The sequence below is a fragment of the Lynx canadensis genome, chromosome A2 (assembly GCF_007474595.2).
Source record: "Lynx canadensis isolate LIC74 chromosome A2, mLynCan4.pri.v2, whole genome shotgun sequence".
In the NCBI taxonomy this organism is placed as follows: domain Eukaryota; kingdom Metazoa; phylum Chordata; class Mammalia; order Carnivora; family Felidae; genus Lynx; species Lynx canadensis.
Window position 1 is genome coordinate 77,195,817 of NC_044304.2, and position 17,496 is coordinate 77,213,312.

At 43.2% G+C, this 17,496-nt stretch overlaps 1 protein-coding gene and 2 long non-coding RNA genes across 3 annotated transcripts in view; 2 read left to right on the forward strand and 1 right to left on the reverse strand.

Annotated features, from left to right (window-relative positions):
* LOC115508780 overlaps positions 1 to 17,496 on the forward strand; it is a 291,964-nt gene that overhangs the window by 91,297 nt on the left and 183,171 nt on the right. Inside the window, exon 3 of the long non-coding RNA XR_004343283.1 lies at positions 4,233 to 4,445. This is a non-coding gene — a long non-coding RNA (uncharacterized LOC115508780). The remainder of the gene's footprint in view (positions 1 to 4,232; positions 4,446 to 17,496) is intronic.
* The window catches only part of PIK3CG (phosphatidylinositol-4,5-bisphosphate 3-kinase catalytic subunit gamma), a 33,845-nt gene that overhangs the window by 1,844 nt on the left and 14,505 nt on the right, over positions 1 to 17,496 (reverse strand). Inside the window, 4 exon segments of the mRNA XM_030307778.1 lie at positions 12,111 to 12,268; positions 13,748 to 13,859; positions 14,849 to 14,979; positions 16,231 to 16,321. Of these exon segments, the coding sequence (XP_030163638.1) occupies positions 12,111 to 12,268; positions 13,748 to 13,859; positions 14,849 to 14,979; positions 16,231 to 16,321 (492 nt within the window).
* On the forward strand, positions 14,057 to 15,635 carry LOC116737937. The gene is made up of 2 exons (XR_004343287.1): positions 14,057 to 14,095; positions 14,282 to 15,635. It is a non-coding gene; the product is annotated as an uncharacterized LOC116737937 (long non-coding RNA).

The following is a 17,496-nucleotide window of genomic DNA, read 5'->3' on the forward strand; positions in this document are numbered from 1 at the left end:
TTGAACACCATACTGGGATCACTGAGCTTCATGTAAGCATACGTGTTTGCCAAGGGCTAACGGAATCCAGAGAAATGATGGAAATGTGGCGTTTGAGGTTTTGTTTTCACCTTTATTTTACAATTTGGCCTATTCTAAGAAAACCAATGTATTAGCGTTTCACTGATGCTCCAAACTGTTGAAAAAACTTGGGAATTTTAATACAAATTCTTTTTTTTAAGTTTATTTAAAAACTTAAATAAAAGCAGGGTAGGGGCAGAAGGAAGGAGAGACACAATCCTAAGCAGGCTCTGTGCCATCAGCACACAGCCTGATGCAGGGCTTGAACTTAAAAACTGTGAGATCTTGACCTGAGGCGAGATCAAGAGTCAGATGCTTAACCGTCTACGCCACCCAGGAGCCCCTACACACATTCTGAATACTGAGTGAGAGGGCTTTAAAAATGCTTTGGCGTGGGGCGCCTGGGTGGCGCAGTCGGTTAAGCGTCCTACTTCGTCTCAGGTCATGATCTCGTGGTTCATGGGTTTGAGTCCCGCGTTGGGCTCTGTGCTGACCATGCAGAACCTGGAGCCTGCTTTGGATTCTGTGTCTCCCTCTCTCTCTGCTCCTCCCCCATTCATGCTCTGTCTCTCAAAAATAAAGTTAAAAAAAATTTAAAAAAATGCTTTGCCTGGCACATTCTCCAAAAGCCTTTGAGCAAGGTGCCACAGGTGAGTTAAGTCCACTTATTAAGCAAGGCATGCTTATTTCAATCATATTGTGCCAAAGTAAAGAAGAAAGTGCAAGGTTCTCAATTTTACAACACGAGGACAGCCCAACCTTAATGTTGTAACTTGGCAAAGATGGTGTGTTGAAGAAAACTGAAGTTAATGATTACAGATATAAATACTTCAAAAAAATCTGGATATAAGGATATAAATGTGATTTCACACCATAAGGCATAAAAACAGAGCATAAATGTGAAAAAATATGCAACCTCATTTGTAATCAAAGATATGTAAGGGAATGAGATGGAAACATTCACCTATCCAACTGGAAAATCTTAAAAAAAATTTTTTTTTGAAGAATAATACCCAATGTTCACCTTTCATAGGCTGATGGTAGGTGGGAATAGGTATAATTTTACTAGCAGACAATTTGATAACATGCATCAAAAGCTTTAGAATGCTAATAAATGTTAGAGAAGCTCATTGCGGTGATGGTTACGTGACTGATGCATTTGTCAAAATTCAAAGAACTGTACCCACAAAAAGGCCCAGTTCTGCTGTAGGTGAATAATGCCTCAATAAACTGGACTTTAAAAAAATGCCTATGTCCTTGTACCCAGCAATTTTCATGCTAGAAATTTACCTTTAAAAACTTGGATAATTTTGGGGCACCTGGGTGGCTCAGTGGGTTAAGCGTCCGACTTCAGCTCAGGTCATGATCTCACGGTCTGTGAGTTCGAGCCCCGCGTCGGGCTCTGGGCTGATGGCTCAGAGCCTGGAGCCTGCTTCCGATTCTGTGTCTCCCTCTCTCTCTGCCCCTCCCCCATTCATGCTCTGTCTCTCTCTGTCCCCAAAATAAATAAACATTAAAAAAAAATTTAAAAAAAAACTTGGATAATTTTGCAGTGACCAATACATAAGAATATTTGTTAGGATGTTTAAAAATGCGAGAACTTGAAGGTAACCTAAATATCCTACAGTTGGGTACTGATGAAAGTACCTACAACTGCCTGCTCTGTAACTGCTAGAATGATACTGTGAAAGAATATTGAACAAGCATGTGAAAGTGTCTGAGTTAAAAAGCAGGCATAAAACAACAACATAGGTGGCATCAGCCCATGTTGGCAAATGAACACAAAATATTTATATGGAAAAGAGATTGGAAGTCTACAGGCCAAAATGTTAAGATAGTGAGTTTTCTTTTCTTTTTTTTTTTTTTAAGTTTTTAAATTTACGTGTTGAGAGAGAAAGAGAGAAAGAGTAAGGGAGGGGCAGAGAGAGACAGAGTCCCAAGCAGGCTCCTCACTGTCAGTGCAGAGCCCAATGCAGGGCTCGAACTCATGAACCGTGAGATCATGGCTTGAGCAGAAACCAAGAGTCAGATGCTTAACCGACTGAGTCACCCAGGCACTCCTCCTGTTTGCTTTTACATTATCTTGTGTGTGTCATTTGCACGTGGCAGGATAACGGCAATGGTCATGGCGGTCATGCCTATATCATTCTGTGTGTCAAGGCTGGACCATGAACACATCACCCTGTCTAAGTAGAAAAACCCATGGACGGATCTGGCATTAAATGAGACCATATATATAAAAAATGTCTGGCACAGAGACTGGCACATAGCAAGTGTTCAATAAGTGTTAGTCCTCTCCTTTCCCTACCTGGAGGGTAGATCACTTTTACCTGCTTTCTGCTTACTTGTCAGGGAGCTGGACACTCCCAGACTCAAAAGACTGGGCTCTTCCTACTGTGGACCCAGCGCAGTAGTGTTCTTGCATCCTTAATGACTTCACTTATGTCCGGAAATCATTATCTTTTGCTCCTCCATTGGACTGACCAAAGTCACTCTCATTTCTTGGTGATTACACAGGCAAAGGGCAGACTTCACCCCGGGCAACTGGCTTATTAATTTGTTAGCTCACACAATTTTCACAAGGGCAGAGATGGGGATGCCTTTTGATTTTGAATTAGAGTACATTCTGATTTTTAATTATTTTCTATCCTTCTGTACACTGGGGGCTTCAGGCACAACCCTTGCTTTCTGAGCTCACTGTGTGGTCAAACTCCTTAACAGAACATTTTTGAGAAGGGAAATTGACCTGGGGCCAAGCTATTCTAACACCAGTCCGTAGGTGCTCCGGTGCATATTTGTTCAGCAGCAACCCACGGATTCACTCGTCACTATAGCACACAGGGACATGGTAAAGGAAGACAAATGTCTTGTGTCAGTCTCGAAGGCCATCTCCTCTATATAAAGCATTTCTGCTGGTTCGAATTTATTCAGTTCTGATTTTTACATACAAGGGTCACTTCTGTGAGAAAGAACTTTCCTCCCCCCAGATTTTCATGCCCTATGCTGGTCAGACACAATGTGTAAATTCTGACTGGCAGTGCAGGCTTAGAGATTTAATTAGAGATTTATTCTCTTTTTCTTATAGTACAGAGCCACGGTAAGAAGTGCAGGTTCACACCTTGCTGCCTGGGTTCAAATGTTGGCTTTATTACCGACAAGCTGTTTGTCATTGGAAAAATCACTTAACCTCTCTGGACCCCAGTTTCCTCATCTGTAGAATAAGAAGAATAATAACAATACCCGTTTCATATGGTTGTGGTGAGATTTCAGTGCTATGTATGTGGTCGGCAATTATTATTAATAGTATGAGAAGTTGCATTATTGAACGCTCACTTCTCAATGCGGAGGTGGGTGGGAAGTAGGAAGCCAGCACCCTGGCTGTGTGTGCAGATGGTTCTCTTGCCCCAGGGGCACAGCTGGGTGCTTGCTCCACCCCCTCAAGCCCCAGAAGTTTCATTTCTGCCCTTTGTGCTCAGCCACAGGGTGTCTGAAAGAACCCTGGCCATGCTGCCTTGGGGCTGGAGGCCTGTGGTTTGGGGGACTGAGGATGTGGCCTGGGGACCTGGGGGGGGGGTTGGTGTGGAAGCACAGAACACAGAAGTGACTGGCTGGGGAAGCAGAGTTTTTCCCTTCTGCCAGGCCTGCCTCGCACTGACCTCAGACATCCTCATTCTGTCCTTCTCAGCTGCCTGGGGAAGGCTTTATAATATTGAGTGGAGAAGAAGGGGCAAAGGAAGAACCTGATTTCAGGGATTTGGTGTAATGTACTTGTTAATGGATGTGAATGTGGGGAACACTGAAACGTTGTTAGCCGGAATGGTATACATGAGTAGCTGATCAAGTGATTGAGCCTAGATAGTATATCAGCTCTTAATTTCATAGTTGATTCAAATGCCTTGATTACAGCATCTAGTACCAAAAGAGAGGATTGTTTTTACAAAGCTACCACTCCCATAAGTCTTGGGAACAAAGGACTTCATGATCATTTAGGGGTCCAAACTTGGAGTTGATTTGTTAACCGGCCCAACGTAGTTCACTAAACTGAAAACTTTCTATACACAGTCTCCTAATTTCTTCTTAACTGCCAGTGAGTTCTGGCTGCCTCAGACTGTGCAGGGTCATACGGAATGGGCCTACTTTTTCTTAAAACAAACTCCTATATTTTCATCTAGAGAACAAAGTGGAAGTGAAATATTACTGTCCATCTTGACACAAATGAGGAAGTAGCCCCAGGACTACAAAACAGGAACTCCGGGGCCCAGAGAAGAGAGAGAAGAAAACTCACAAATAGCCGTCAATGAAAAGCAATGTCCTCACCCACTGACTTTTCCTAAATATTAATGCTGCCGCTGTCTGCTGGAGGAAGGAGACGGTGGATAGAAATGGTATTTCTGTCAAAGAGGATTTTATTTTTGTTTTGTATAAAAATTAATGAATTGGCCAAGCAATGCCTTTAGAAGTTATTTTGGCAAAACAGAGAGTCACCGATTAGCCGAGCTCATAAGGCAGGAGGAAGCACTTTCCGAGAAATCTGAAAGAAGAGTGTGTCTGACGCTTGGCTGTGTGTTTGCTGAGTTTGAATTAGGATTCTTATCCCTAAGGACCTCTTAAGAATGATTCTCAGACTAGTTCTGTCTAGCAGGGAAAGGGCGGTATTGCCCTCTTCTCAGATACTTGGAAGCTCATTAGAAACCTAAAGGTTACAATTAGGTCGTTCTGCTTTAGTCACATATTCTAAATGGATTGTATGTAGGGGTGTGTGTGTGTGTGTGTGTGTATGCGCATGCACGCACTAGCCTGTTCTGAAAAAGACTGAGGGTGGATTACCTGGATACGCAAAAGTCAAAATAACATTAATTAGAATTGGGTAGAAAAAGGAAAGGAATGACAAAGGAAAAGATCACAGTGGATTTCGAACAGAGACCAGTTTAACGCTATACATCACAAATGCTATTTACTTGCTATGGGTGGTCTTCAAATATATCTGTAGCCAAAAGGAAAATCAAATCCATTATTTAACCAATGCTCAGAAGAGTTTTTTAAAAATGTTAGGAGAAACACAGCTTTTCTAGAAATTATGACCTGATAGAGATTTCACAAGAGGATCTCTATAAAGAGTACACTTTTGGTAACATGGTGAGTAACCCCCTCGGTAATATTCTTCAGGTAGACAAAACACTTCTCTAAAAGAAACTAAACACTGAAAGAAGATACCAGTTGGAAGCTTATTCTCCATAAATGTTTAAAAGTCACAGGGGTCTAATATCTTAGACACTGAGTGACCCTGCATGCTGGTAGATTAACACATCAGTCCAATTCAAGGCCATCTTTCAAGTCTGCGTCTGGGGCAGGTACCTCACCAGGGGATTCAAACGCCTACAAATGGCTGATGCTGGACCCTTCTCTGATAGTATCTTCCAATGGATAGTACAGTACTGAGCATCTTCAGGCCTGGCTAGAAGGCTGAGCTTGACCTTGTTAGTGGTCCTGGGTGTAGGTCCTGAGAGTGAATCCTTTATCAATTCAGTGTATTGTGGGCAGTTTGACAGATAAACTTGTCATCTCCCTGTTGACCTATAGTAGGCCTCTATTACAGTCATTTGTGGTTAACCAATTGAGCTCTAAATGACTTCTTTGCTTTGCTCTCTAACCCCCCTAATCCAGCCCTTGCACTGCTTCAAATGGAATGCAGATCTCCTTTCTTGACCCAAACTCCAGGACACATTCACATCAATACCTGTGTTCCAACCATACCAAACAACTGTACTTTTTGTTCTTAAATACTGATACTAAATACGCACTTCATGCCCTTGCTAATGTTATTCTTTCTGCTTGGGTGTTCCTCCCCTCCCTGTATCTGCCTAACAAATGGAACTGATCTTATCAAGGGCTGATGAGAACCCTTCACTGGCAGTCCCTTTCCAACCCCCAGGGCAGGATTGCTCCCCCTGCAAACCACTTTTGCAATCCTTAGAACAAAGCTGTGTGTGTGTGTGTGTGTGTGTGTGTGTTTGTGTGTGTGTGTGTGTCTTCTGCAGTGTGTCAGGGCTGTGCTCCTGGCCACCTGTGCCCAGAACAGAGTCTGGAACACTGTTGGGCATCTGCAAACACACGATGAAAGAATGCTAAGATTCAATGCTTTAAAATCAGGATGAATCTGTGAACAAGTCATATTGGAAGGCTATTCAACTGTAAAGACATCTTGCCTTGCTACAGCAGGACTTGGGCCTTCTCTGGGCCTGGCACAGGCCTGAAATGTAGCAGGTAGTTAAGAAGTGTGTGTTGAAATGGTATGCTATCTTGGATATGGAAGAACAGGGCCTGGGGACTATAACAGGATGGAGCAGGAGGCTGAGAAAGCCCAGCCTGGAAGGTTACAAGTATAGATAGCTACTGGTGTAGACCAGTGCAGGGTTACCACACAAGGGCAGCCAGAGAATAGGGATGGGAAATAATGGGGAGGGGACCACAGTCCTCAGAAGTGGTCAGATGGTCAGGTCCCTGTGGCCCGGGAGGTCCCTGTGGCTGGGGTGAAGGAGAGTACTTGCATTTCCAACAAGGCAAGTGGCAGGAGGGAGCAGGACCCCAGTCCTGGAGGTGGATTAACTGAGGCAGAAGTAGTTAAAAGACTCTGGGATCCAAGATGAGAGCAAGATGGCAGCAGAGATAGACTTTGAATAAAGGTTTCCTAACAGCCCAGGTCAGGACACTGCATGGAGACTGGGCACAGGGCTGAGCCTGCAGGTGAAGGCTCCAGGGTACGCCCTAGGGTGGGGACAGCTCCGCCAGCGGTGGGCACCAGGCAGGGCCTGATAAAGCTGCACCCAAGACTAAAATAACACAACGAATAGGTCCCAGACTACTCTCCTATAAAATGTTTCTTAAGAGTGACATCTAGGGGCAAATGCCTTCCTTTTAAGTATGCTCATCAAGCCGCCTGCTTTATGTCGATGCACCTGTGAAGGTGTTATTGGGCTCCCCTGGTTTCTTCAGCTGTATTGAACATACATTTGCTTAGTGCCTACTGTGTCCAAAGAACATCTTCAAAATACTTGTTTATATACTAGGCCAAGTTGTTCACACTCCTTGGAAACTGTTCCATATTGAAAGTACACTATAGGTATATACTGTGTGTCCTGTTCTCTTGGCATGAGCTACTAATCCAATCGGGGAAAAATATGTATATTTATATTGTTAAGGAACTCTCCACAAAAATGTAAACAGGCACCATGTGACACTTACATTTTTGTATAATTAAAAAAAATTTTTTGTAACACTTACTTATTTTTGAGACAGAGAGAGACAGAGCGTGAGTGGGGGAAGGGCAGAGAGAGAGGGAGACACAGAATCTGAAGCAGGTTCCAGGCTCTGAGCCGTCAGCACAGAGCCTGACCCAGGGTTCAAACCCACAAGCTGTGAGATCATGACCTGAGCCAAAGTTGGATGCCCAGCCAACTGAGCCACCCACCCAGGCGCCCCACATTTTTGTATAATTTAATAAAATGTTAGATTTCATGGGCGCCTGGGTGACTCATTTGGTTAAGAGTCTGACTCCTTGATTTTGGCTCAGGTAGTGATCTCATCATTGTGAGATTGAGCCCCATGTCAGGCTCTGCACTGCGTGGAGCCTGCTTAAGTTTCTCTCTCTCTTTCTCTCTGCCTCTCTCCAGCTAGCACACATTCTCTCTCTCAAAACAAATAAACATTTAAAAAAACACATCAGATTTCATAACTAGGATTACTTCCTCTTCTGATGTGTAGATATTTAACCTGTATCTTGAAGGCTTATTAACATATGTGTGGCAGGAGCTTGTCAATCTATGCCTGAGTTGATATTTCATAAACTCACAGAATACAATGTATTATGGAGAAGGAGGAAATCCAAGGAGGTCGCCTGGCCTCATCCAGCCACTAACCAATTCCAGACTGTCCCCCTCCCCCCCCAACCTTCTCTCCTCCACTCAGCAAATAACCACTGAGCGCTCACTAGGTCTCAGGTCCCTGATGAGGGAGTCCGGTCAGGGGTGGTCCTGCTGCACAGACTCATACATATAATGATATGCTGTCATAGGTGCTGTGAAGGCAACATGCAGGGGCTGAGGCAAAGGATAACTCGAGGGACCTCATTGGGGGTCTGCTCTGAGGAATGACATTGAGGCTGAGATCTGAGGGTGTTCCAGGGAGAAGGCAGGAATGGGGAGGATGTGGAGGAAAGCCACTGTGACCTTGACCAAATGAGAGACTGTGGGGAGAGCCTTATAGGGAATGCTTAGTTAGATTTTATTCAAAGTGAGGTGAGAAGCCACTGAACAGTTTATAGGGAGTCACACTGTATCTGTAAAGTTCCGTCTTTAACCAAATTCTGGTTAATTTATAACCTTGTATAATACCAAATAATAGAATGAAGGAAAAACACTAAAATGTTGACAGTGTTATTTCTGGAAGGCGGGATAATGGGTTCTTAATATCCTTCTGATATTTTAAATATTTTGTTGGCTTTTTAAAAAGAAACACTTACTACTTTTAAAATTAGAAACGAAGCCCCCACATTCCTATATAAAAATAAAGGGGAAGGCAAATTTCACTTGCTAATGATATAAATGTATTTGCATGTAATCTATGTTCTAAAACCGTTTAGTGACATTTAAAGCAAAGTGGTTCTAAAATAAATTATTGGGGTAAAATATTGTTTTCTCTTTTCACTCTTCAGTAAGGGAGAGAGTTTTCAAAAGAGAATGTATTTATCAATATCGTCACCACTGAAATGTACATGTTTAGCACCTGGTGTATAGGACCGTGCTCCGCAGGCTAACAGATATTCCTGGACTCAAGTAGTAAGTACGCCTTGGTTTTATGTCTTTTTGTCCGATTACAGCTTGCTCCCGAAGTCTGCCCTATTCTAGAAACAATTTATTAATATGGTCCGGGGCTAAACTGAGTAGTTTGGAAAAAAGAAAGGGGTGGGATAAAACAGTGCCTTCCTCTTTCATTTTCTGGCCTTCTATCCACCAGCCAAGAGCTAGATATATTTTTAAATCTTTGTGGGGAAGGCTCACCTCACCCTTAACAAAAAGTGGGTCAGCTTTTATCCACCCTCCCTAACAGGTTATTTAAATGTGCTGCATGCATTAAATAACCTTCCCATTCAAAATTAGTGGTTCACTGGAAATGAGGACACCTTTGATTCAAAATGTAAATATATACAACATTTCCCAGCCTACCTAAAAGTGGCAGTTTTAGTATACAAGATCCTGCGTTGCTATTTAGAGGGTTTAGAGATGTACTCCCAGAGCCTGAAGGATGTCATCTCAAAAAGGGAACATAAAACTAAAAAACAGAAAAACATCCGGAAGGCTTAGTAGTGTGTTTAAAAAAAAAAAAATTGTCACAAGGTCTGAGTCAAATGACGAAAAACCTGCTGCTCATCTTTATCAAGCTGGAAACTTTAGAAAGCCTGTGTCTGTATAATTGTACACATAGATGTATATATGTCCACTGTTTTTCCTGTTGTCCGGTGGGGGGGTGGGGGCAGACAAGGGCGCAGGTTGGGGGATGGGGGCAAGCAGGCAGAGCTTGGACCCCCGCGTGCTCTTTAACCAGAACAATGCTACTACTTTCTTGTGTTTCATATGTTGCCGTTGGACTTGAGATCTCATTTCTAAGAGGGCTTCTCGGGGCGCCTGGGTGGCGCAGTCGGTTAAGCGTCCGACTTCAGCCAGGTCACGATCTCGCGGTCTGTGAGTTCGAGCCCCGCGTCGGGCTCTGTGCTGCCTGCTCAGAGCCTGGAGCCTGTTTCCGATTCTGTGTCTCCCTCTCTCTCTGACCCTCCCCCGTTCATGCTCTCTCTCTGTCTCAAAAATAAATAAACATTAAAAAAAAAAAAAAAAAAAAAAAGAGGGCTTCTCAACTTAAAAGTTTTCAAAGTTGGAAGACCCTTTGTGATGTATGTGACATCGGAAGCTACTGTGTATTAAATTTTTGCTGTGGTCTAGGCACTGGGGGAAGCATTCTACACATTTCATTCAAATAATCCCTTTAAAAATCCCTTAAAAAAAAAAGAGGTTTTAGTGATTTTAAGAAAGCAGCTTTGGTCACAGGGACGGAGAACTGGTCCCAGACCAAGAGGTTGGCACAAAGGCGCCTTGCAAAGGTTTCATGCTTGGAGTGGAAGCTGCCTGGGGCCGGGAGCAACCTCTCCTTGGCCTCCCACATCCCAAATCTTTTCATTAAAGAATATTTTGAAACTTAACAACAAAGAAGATTACAGGAAGAAGTGCTGCTGGGATTTTAGGGGTGGCACGGGTGCTCTGGGTGGTCATTCTGGGGAGCGATGCTGACAAAAAGGAAGAGAAGGCACAGAAAGCAGGAGAGCCTGCCAGCGAGGGCGGATGCCTTTGCGCCTGCCTCTCCTGGTGGCAGGATTGCCGCTGTGCTTGAAGCTAGGTAGATGAACCCCCTCCTCTGCAGGAGAATTGAGTGTCCCCCACTTCTTTTTTTTTTTTTTCCAACGTTTATTTATTTTTGGGACAGAGAGAGACAGAGCATGAACAGGGGAGGGGCAGAGAGAGAGGGAGACACAGAATTGGAAACAGACTCCAGGCTCCGAGCCATCAGCCCAGAGCCTGACGCGGGACTCGAACTCACGGACCGCGAGATCGTGACCTGGCTGAAGTTGGACGCTTAACCGACTGCGCCACCCAGGCGCCCCTTCCCCCCACTTCTTTAAATGGTAAAATTCGTCCAGGTTATTATTATTATTTTTGGAACCATTTTTCTGTTCCAGGAAGTTGTCAACATATGTGATTTTTAACTTTAAAGAAAAACAGGACTGAAATGTGTCAAATCCCTGGAAATAGTCTGAAACCCAGTTGAGTTTACCCAGAAACACACACTAAAAAATCCTAAGACCATCTGGCCCCAAAGATCTCAGTTTCTCTGACAAGCCTCCTAGAACTGTGGGGGCTGGGGGACGGGTAAGTCCTGTAATCAAATCGAAATCAGCCGGGAGAACAAACAAGAACAGGCAGGTTTCAAAACAATACATACATCCTAGTTCCTGTTCCACGCAATTTCAAGGCCCAGGCCATGTCCCAAGGATAACAGGGAACTCAAGAAGAGACTCTGAAAAAAGGCTTGTTCCTGACCTAATTGCAAGCCACACTGGGTTTAAGACAGGCCTAAAGTGGGGAGGGCAGGGGGCGGGGGCACTCTTTAAAGGTGACCCAAGGCGCCTGTGCATATAAAGGAATCCCTCTTCGCCTCTACTGATCTGTTTTGTGTCTGTGTGGGCTATAAATAGGTATTTTATGTAGTCATTACGTAGTAATTTCGAGGTCTGTTCCTTCACAGTTATTAAATTTGCAAGCGTGAAAATTTTACTCCTTGCGTTTTTGAAATATTTGATAGTCAAAAGTGGATGGAGACCAGGAAGGAGTGACAAAGAAAGCAGGATGTGAACACTTCCAGGGAGATGGGGTGACCCATGCAGGAGCTTGTTTACAGGTGAGCAGGACAGGCCTGAGCTTTTCTGTACAACCCGCAGTGGAGTTGACAGGATCAAGTGAGGGAAGAGACTGTCCTTCACCGAAAGGGGACTACATACAGTGGTGCGGCCAGAATTCCCTCTGTAGTAACCTGATAAACACACACCTGCAGCAAAAATCAGAAGCTCACAATTGTTTGAGAGTCCTGAAAAAATACATGTGGAATTTGGATCTTCCAGACAGTCTTGAATTGATAAATATTCAAAGGCTAAACCTGCTTACCAGACGCTCCTCCTGAAAGCCCCTTTTGGGCACAGTGCCATCCTGGCATTCTCTATTTGCTCTCTATTTGATTACGGAATGCTCTCTCTCGCTTCCTGGTTGGTTTTAGATGGGAAACCACGTTTTGTACTCAGGGATGGAATGGAGGGAACAGAGGGGAGGGAGGGTAGTCAGAAGCAGAGAAGCCTTAACGTGGAGTGAGGGGGAAGGCTGCTGTGCTCTGAAGGCACTATCTGATTGGTACTCTGGGAGGAGGCAGAGGCAATGAAGAGGGAGGCCAGTTACCTGAAATTTCTGGAAGTGCAGGCTTGTCTTCTTTCCAGAAGTTCCCATCACAAACAGGAAGTCTGGGGTTAGCACAAATGGCACTCTCTCTTTATTGATGCCCAGAAAACTTTTGTAATTCCCAAGAATGTGTCCAAAGTCAATATGAAATAGATTTCCTTAAGAGAAGAAAATGTCTGACATCATTACGCGGGCATAAGCACTTGTAACAACACTCTGGTTTGTTTATTTCCTGAGATATTTTTTAAGTTGCCTGAAAATGAGCTATCTTGGGCGAGAGAGCTATTTTTACACTGTTTTATCAGCTTGTGATATTTTTTGGCTTAGCAGGTGTGTATGGTAGTAACCACAAAGCACTCTTTGAACCAAGTGTGTTTTTGATATCCTTCTGGTGTTCTTCAGATGACAGCCAAATGCCATTAAAAAAATTCTCGTCTCGTCTGAGAATTATTCTTAGAAATAGAAGTCAGAACTCTCTGGCTAATCTGTCATCATTTTGCCCGAGACTCTCTTATGCCCTTTATATGACTCAGGATAGACTGATGGTTCGCTCTGCTTGGTGGGGGTGGGGGATAGGGGGGGGGGAAGGCATTCACCTTTTCCTTTTGAGTAGCACCATAGAAATACATCACTGTGAATCTCGTTTGACTCAGTTTCTACCACTGTCGCTGTTGCTACCATGATTACCATCATCTCTTCTTGTTTAGATACCCTGTATCATACGTATGGTCCATAAATACGTGATGTCTTTTGATTCTCACAGAGAGTAAGCAGTTTACCTCAATATGGTGCTTTTTCTGGATCCTACTTTTAAACTGGTCCAAATTTCTTAGAGATACTTTTCATGGCACGGCAGCCAATACTGACCATGGTCAGAGTGGTCAGTGAACTCGTGACACGAGGTAGGTTAGGAAGGCAGAGCATCTCAGATTTAAGGATGTCTGGGAGTTCTTTTTGTTGCTTCCGTGTAACATCTGACAGTATCGATCACACCCTCCTTCACCAGCTTCTGGGATATGCCCCTACTTATCTTTCTAGCTAATCGCTTTTCCTTCTTAGGTCTCATTTCTGGTATCTTCTTCCTCTCTGGGGTGATCGCAACATCTATGTTCCTACATAGTAATGACTTCTAGATGTGTACTCCAACCTTAAACTCTTTAAATATTACTCTCTGCTGAGGGATAGGGGAAATGGGGAGTTAGTACCCGTTCAGTGGGGCCAGTGTTTAAGTTGGGGAAGATGAGAAAGTTTTGGGGGATGATGGTGATGGTTGCACAGTAATGTGAATGTATTAAAAAATTTTTTTAATGTTTATTTTTGAAAGAGAGAGAGAACACACACACACACACACACACACACACACACACATGCATGAGTGGGGAAAGGGCAGAGAGAGGGAGACAGAAGATTCAAAGCAGGCTCCAGGCTGAGAGCCCAATGTGGGGCTTGAATCCACACAACTGTGAGATCATGAGCCGACACCTGTCACTTAACAGACTGAGCCACCCAGGGGCCCCACAGGATGAATGTGTTTAATGCCACTTAACTACACACTTAAAACTGGTTGATATGGTTGGTAAATTTTATGTCCTGTATGTTTTGCCACTGTAAAAACAAATTATAATAAATAAACTCACCTGTCTCTGTGATCATAATATTGTCGTTGTGCCTGTCGCCTATTCCAAGAACAAAGGTAGCCACACAGTAGCCAGCACAGGAATAAACAAATCTCTCCACTGCTGCCTGAAACTAATTAGACACATCTGAACATTAGTTGTGTTCTAGCTACAAAGAGCAGTGTGGATCTGTTATAAACGACTTCCAAAAAGGTACTATTCTGGGAACCAGTTTCAAGTTCATGGCACCTGATTTCATTAACATCCTATCTGCTACATGCCAACTTTCTCCTTGCTCTCCTTACATTCTAGGCGAAGATTCAGTGACTCACAATAGCACATGGAGGAAACGAGAGTCAAAGAGCAATGGTAATTTAATCAAAGGGTTCATTTCCTCTCCATGCCATCGTTTGCCAATGCTACAGAGCCTATAATAATTTCTCCTTCAGTGGAGAACATATGTTTTGCTTGTGACCACTTCACGTATGCATGGGTTCACAAATCCACACATATAACAGACTAATAAATGCTGCTAATTATATTTCCTACCCAAAGGGCTGCTAACCATGCAAATGAGAAGTGGTAATCCTGTACCGCAGAACTTGAAACGGCAGCCAAACAGCCAGCCTAACCATGCAGCTTGTGAAGGATTCAGCATGTGTACTTCGCAAGGATGGTGAAACTGATGTTTTCAGGATCTCTAATTTACCATTCAGAGTGCAGAGGTACATCAGAAATTACTTTGGAGGATATGTGGCATCTCCCAGGTAGGAAAGGACCTATCCACGGTAACTAGATTTTTCTGCCGAACATCAAAAGGAGGTGGTCGTAAAAAATGCCCACCAAGTTATTTCATAGAACCAAATTTTATGCAAAGCATGCCTGATAGTCAAAGGACAAACAAATGCTCACTGGCATTCTGAACTGAGAGCTTCCGTCTTACACAGATATGCTGTGTCACACGGGAAGGCACTTAAAACCCCCACGGCCTCACAAGTAAAGTATTTTGCCAAACCTCAGGAGGCACGACATTGGTAGATCCTTTGAAAATGCAAACCCATTATTGCTACATGAATGACAGCTCATAAGGAGCCTTCAGAGTGGGGAAAAGCTGGAGCTCACCTTTTCTTCAATAGGGCATTTCTCTTTGAGCCAGTGATTCAGGACTTCATCTTTAAACGCGCCCGTGTTGCCCACGGTGCTTTGCTGAATTTTGGCAATTGTCGTGGCCTCTTTCACGATCTCGATCATTCCTATGAGAAGATGCACAGAGGCTGATGGACACTGGGGCCTGGGGCCTGACCCAGAGGAGGAATGGCTGGGTCTCTGTTGACAGGAGGGCAGAGGGCTTTTCAACCAGGCGGCTATTTCCCTGGTTTGGTTTTCTTAGGAGAGAGAGAAAGAAAAGGAGGAGGATGCAGAAGTTTTGTGGGACATGCTTTCAGTCCCTGAATGAAAAGAGGAAAGGTTGGCTTTCAAAGGCAATAAGTAAAAGCACTTATGTGCTGAGCATATGTGCTTGGCAAACGGTGCCTTTTCCTTTTTTAATCACAGGGTCAAATGGAAGTGGTTTTGTACAGTTCTCGGATTGGAAACTTGAATAAAAATATGTCTGCTTGAAACAAAAATGTTAAATGTCTGTAAAAGCACCTAAGAGTAGAGTATGTAATAGTTTCAATAATGTGAATTCTAAGATATTAAAATAAGTGACAGATCTTTGTGTCTATTTTTAAACGTTATTTGTGAGAGAGAGGTTTTATGTGCAGTGAAACGAGTTACAGTTTAGAGGTGGAGAAGTAAAGAGGAGGGAACAAGTTCTTATGAAAATCATTTCCATGTATAGTCACAGGGATTTAAATCACACATTCATGTATTTTCAACAGATCCATATTAAATCAAGAGTCACATTCACCAACCTTGGAACATTTTCTTCCTTTTCTATTTGGATTATGATTGTAATTTTTCACTTATTAAATGCCTACGCTAAAGGACTTATGATCCCTTATTTTATTTTTCAATATTTTTTTATTTGAGAGAGAGGGAGAGTGTGTGTGCACAAGTGGGGTAGGGACGGGGGGGTGAAGAGAGAGAAAGAGAGAGAGAGAGGGAGAGAATCTTAAGCAGGCTCCACACTCAGCTCAGAGCCCCCATGTGGGGCTCGATCCCATGACCCTGGGATCATGACCTGGCTGAAATCAAAAGTCAGATGCTCAGCTTAGGGGGGTGCCTGGGTGGCTCAGTCAGTTGAGCATCCAACTTCAGCTCAGGTCATGATCTTTCGGTTTGTGGGTTTGAGCCCTGCGTTGGGCTCTGTGCTGACAGCTCAGAGCCTGGAGCCTGCTTTGGATTCTGTGTCTCCCATTCTCTCTACCCCCCCCCCCACTTATTCTCTGTCTCTCTCTGTTTCTGTCTCTCTCAAAAATAACTAGACATTTTAAAAAAAGGACTTACGATCTTTTAGAATGAGCTGAGTGGTATATTCATCTCCTGAGGTAATCACATACCTATTTTGTCACCAGTTGAAATGCAACCATATGGCAGGAGGCACAGATCCAGAGATTCAGTCTCCCAAATGGATTCCATGATTCGTAGAATCTAGACATCAAACACAAAACCGTTTCCATTACATTGGTTTAATAATTTTCTTCTCCTTAAAAAAACAACATGTATTTTGTGTCTGGTAACACAAAATATATGTCAGCATAAAATCTGTAAGTCACAACTATATTTATCAACCTGGTGCTCTAAAGTTCCCCTTCCCTGGGAGCCTGTTAATTTTGGTCCCTGAGATGGACCCTGGGGAAGAGGATACATGGAGTTCATGTGGGGAGAGGTTGCAGTGGTGTTTCAGCATTCAAATGTTCCACTCCACTTATGTATATTTTACCATCACAACAAAGTGTTCTCCCCTACCATTCTTAGAAATTTTTATCCATAAGGCACTCTGGGGCTAAACCAAGGCAACACTAGCACTGATGAGAATGCTTGCTAATTTACCAAGTGCTGTTTTGTGTTAATCTTTTGCATTTACCCTATAACATGAATATGATTAATATTCCCATTCTGCACATGAAGAGACTGAGGCTTCAAGACCTCACCTAACTTGCCCTCACCTGCCAAGCAGTGTGCCTCAGCAGGGAAACAAGTACATAAAGGGCAAGTGCAAAGTTCCCCTCAAAAGGAGAGGAACACAGTGATGCTTTGTGTTTCTGAAGAGTTTGTCTGCCAAGAATCAGAAGATTCTATGGATTTATTTGAAAGGCAGCAAACCTTCAAAAGGTTTGAAGGATTTCTTTTTCTTTCTTTCAATACTTCGGGACAATACACATAGTATTCTTGAAAAGAGAGCAAGAGGTATTATTGTTTCCATATTAGAAACAAGTACAAGCAGAAACACACAGAGAGAATTGAAAACATGACCAATTTTTTAATAGGCTACATTTAAATCAATGAGGTTTGCCTATTTTAAATAAACCTGATTAAATATTAGGAATTGTGTTACTCTACAACAGTGGACTATGGAGAAGATTACTTTCCAGGTTTGCAAAGCTAAAGTTGATCCAGAAATGTTAGAAAATATGCAAAATGATTAACATTGATTACTGTCCACCTTCTGGTCTAGTAACTTATTCATGCTTGTTACTTAACTGCACGATTTCTTCAGTCACTTATGTGTCATTCTTCTGTCTCCTTCCTATCAAATCATTTACTTGAGTTTGTGGATGTGGATGTAGATCAAAGTGAAGTATATAAAGAGAGCACTTGTGGGT